The sequence below is a fragment of the Eimeria mitis genome, genomic scaffold (assembly GCF_000499745.2).
Source record: "Eimeria mitis Houghton genomic scaffold, Emh_scaff4879, whole genome shotgun sequence".
NCBI classification, from domain to species: Eukaryota; Apicomplexa; class Conoidasida; order Eucoccidiorida; family Eimeriidae; genus Eimeria; species Eimeria mitis.
This window is the reverse complement of record NW_013573178.1, coordinates 1433-3131: the sequence shown is the minus strand read 5'-3', so window position 1 is coordinate 3131 and position 1699 is coordinate 1433. Positions and strand designations below refer to the sequence as shown.

At 40.4% G+C, this 1699-nt stretch overlaps 1 protein-coding gene across 1 annotated transcript in view; it reads left to right on the top strand.

Annotated features, from left to right (window-relative positions):
- EMH_0078220 (uncharacterized protein) overlaps positions 1-1699 on the top strand; it is a gene marked incomplete at both ends in the record, with an annotated part of 4105 nt that overhangs the window by 1076 nt on the left and 1330 nt on the right. Inside the window, one exon of the mRNA XM_013499966.1 lies at positions 434-1046. Coding sequence (XP_013355420.1) covers positions 434-1046 — 613 coding nt within the window. The remainder of the gene's footprint in view (positions 1-433; positions 1047-1699) is intronic.

Genomic DNA, 1699 nt, shown 5'->3' with positions numbered 1-1699 from the left:
TAAATAAATAAATACATATTTTTTTTTTTTTTTTAGGTTGCGGCCGGTACAGTGGTGGGCACGCGCAGCGTCATTCTTTTTTATATTTTCATCGATTTTGCTTCGATTTAAAAAATGCAGCAATTTGGGATTATTTAAGAGACAAATATGTACAGTCTCTTTTGTCTCTTTCGTACATACACCCCAAAAAAAATAATTATTTTTCTTCTTTTTCTTCTCTTTATGCCGCGGATACTCTTATACAAAATACACACATGTATACACACACACTATATACACACACACACCAAACGAGCAAACTACCTCTTCTCGGTGATCACGAGGGGGGACCCCAAGGGGGCCCCCAGGGGGGCCCCCAAGGGGGGCCCCAGAGGGTTCAGGGGGGCCCCCAGGGGGGGGGGTGCCCTGGTGGTGGGGTTGGGTTGCATAATAGGCGGCGGAGACAAGGGAATCGAGGGGCTGCTACAAGGGGTACAGCTGATGCAGCTGCAGCAGCAGCAGGAGCAGCAGCAGCAGCAGCAGCGGGAGCAGCAGGAGATGGTTTTGCTGCTGATGGGGCTGTTGCTGCTACTAGCGATGCTGGTATTGCTCAGCAGCAGCAGCAGCAGCAACAGCAGCAGCAGCAGCATGCAGCTGCAGCAGGAGATTTCTCCCAGGGGGAGTCTGAGGAGGAGCACAAAGAAAGCCAAATAGAAATAACAAACGAACCCCCATCGATGCAGCAGCAGCAACAGCAGCAGCAGCAGCAGCAGCAGCAGCAGGAAGAGCAGCAGGAGAAGAGTCTGATGAAGGAAGACGTCGACGACCTATCTCCTGCAGCAGCAGCAGCAGCAGCAGCAGCAGCAGCAGGAGCCGGAGAAGCAGCACGATTAGAAGCAGCAGCAGAACCAGAACCAGCACCAGCATCAGCAGCAGCAGCAGCAGCAGCAGCAGCAGCAGGCGCATGCAGCGTATCTGTCTCCTCATCGACAGAAGGAGACAACCAGGAGAGACAGCTGAGCCTTATTCTTTCTTCGCAATTAGAATACCAAAGAGAGATATATGAGGTATCCAGCAACACTCTCTTCTGTCTCCTTTTCTGTCTCCTTTTTTTTGTTTTGTTTTGTTTTGTTTTGTTTTGTTTTCTTTTGTTTTCTTTTCTGTCTCCTTTTGTTTTATTTTGTTTTATTTTTTTTTTGTTTTGTTTTGTTTTGTTTTGTTTTCTTTTTGTCTCCTTTTGTCTCCTTTTGTTTTCTTTTGTTTTTTTTTGTCTCCTTTTGTCTCCTTTTGTTTTATTTTGTTTTATTTTGTTTTGTTTTCTGCCTCCTTTTGTTTTATTTTGTTTTCTTTTCTGTCTCCTTTTCTGTCTCTTTTTCTATCTCCTTTTCTGTCTCCTTTTGCCTCTTTTTGTCTCCTTTTGTTATATTTTGTTTTGTTTTCTTTTGTTTTCTGTTGTTTCCTTTTCTGTCTCTTTTCTGTCTCCTTTTCTGTCTCCTTTTGTCTCCTTTCTCATTCTCTTTCCTTGTGTTTCTTTCTTTTCTTTATTTTATTTTATTTTATTTTATTTTATTTTAATTTATTTAATTTTCTCTTCTTCGTAATAAAATAACAAAATAAAATAAATAAATATATAAATAAAATAAAGATAAATAAATATATAAATAAAATAACGATAAATAAATATATAAATAAAATAAATATAAATAAAATATATAAATAT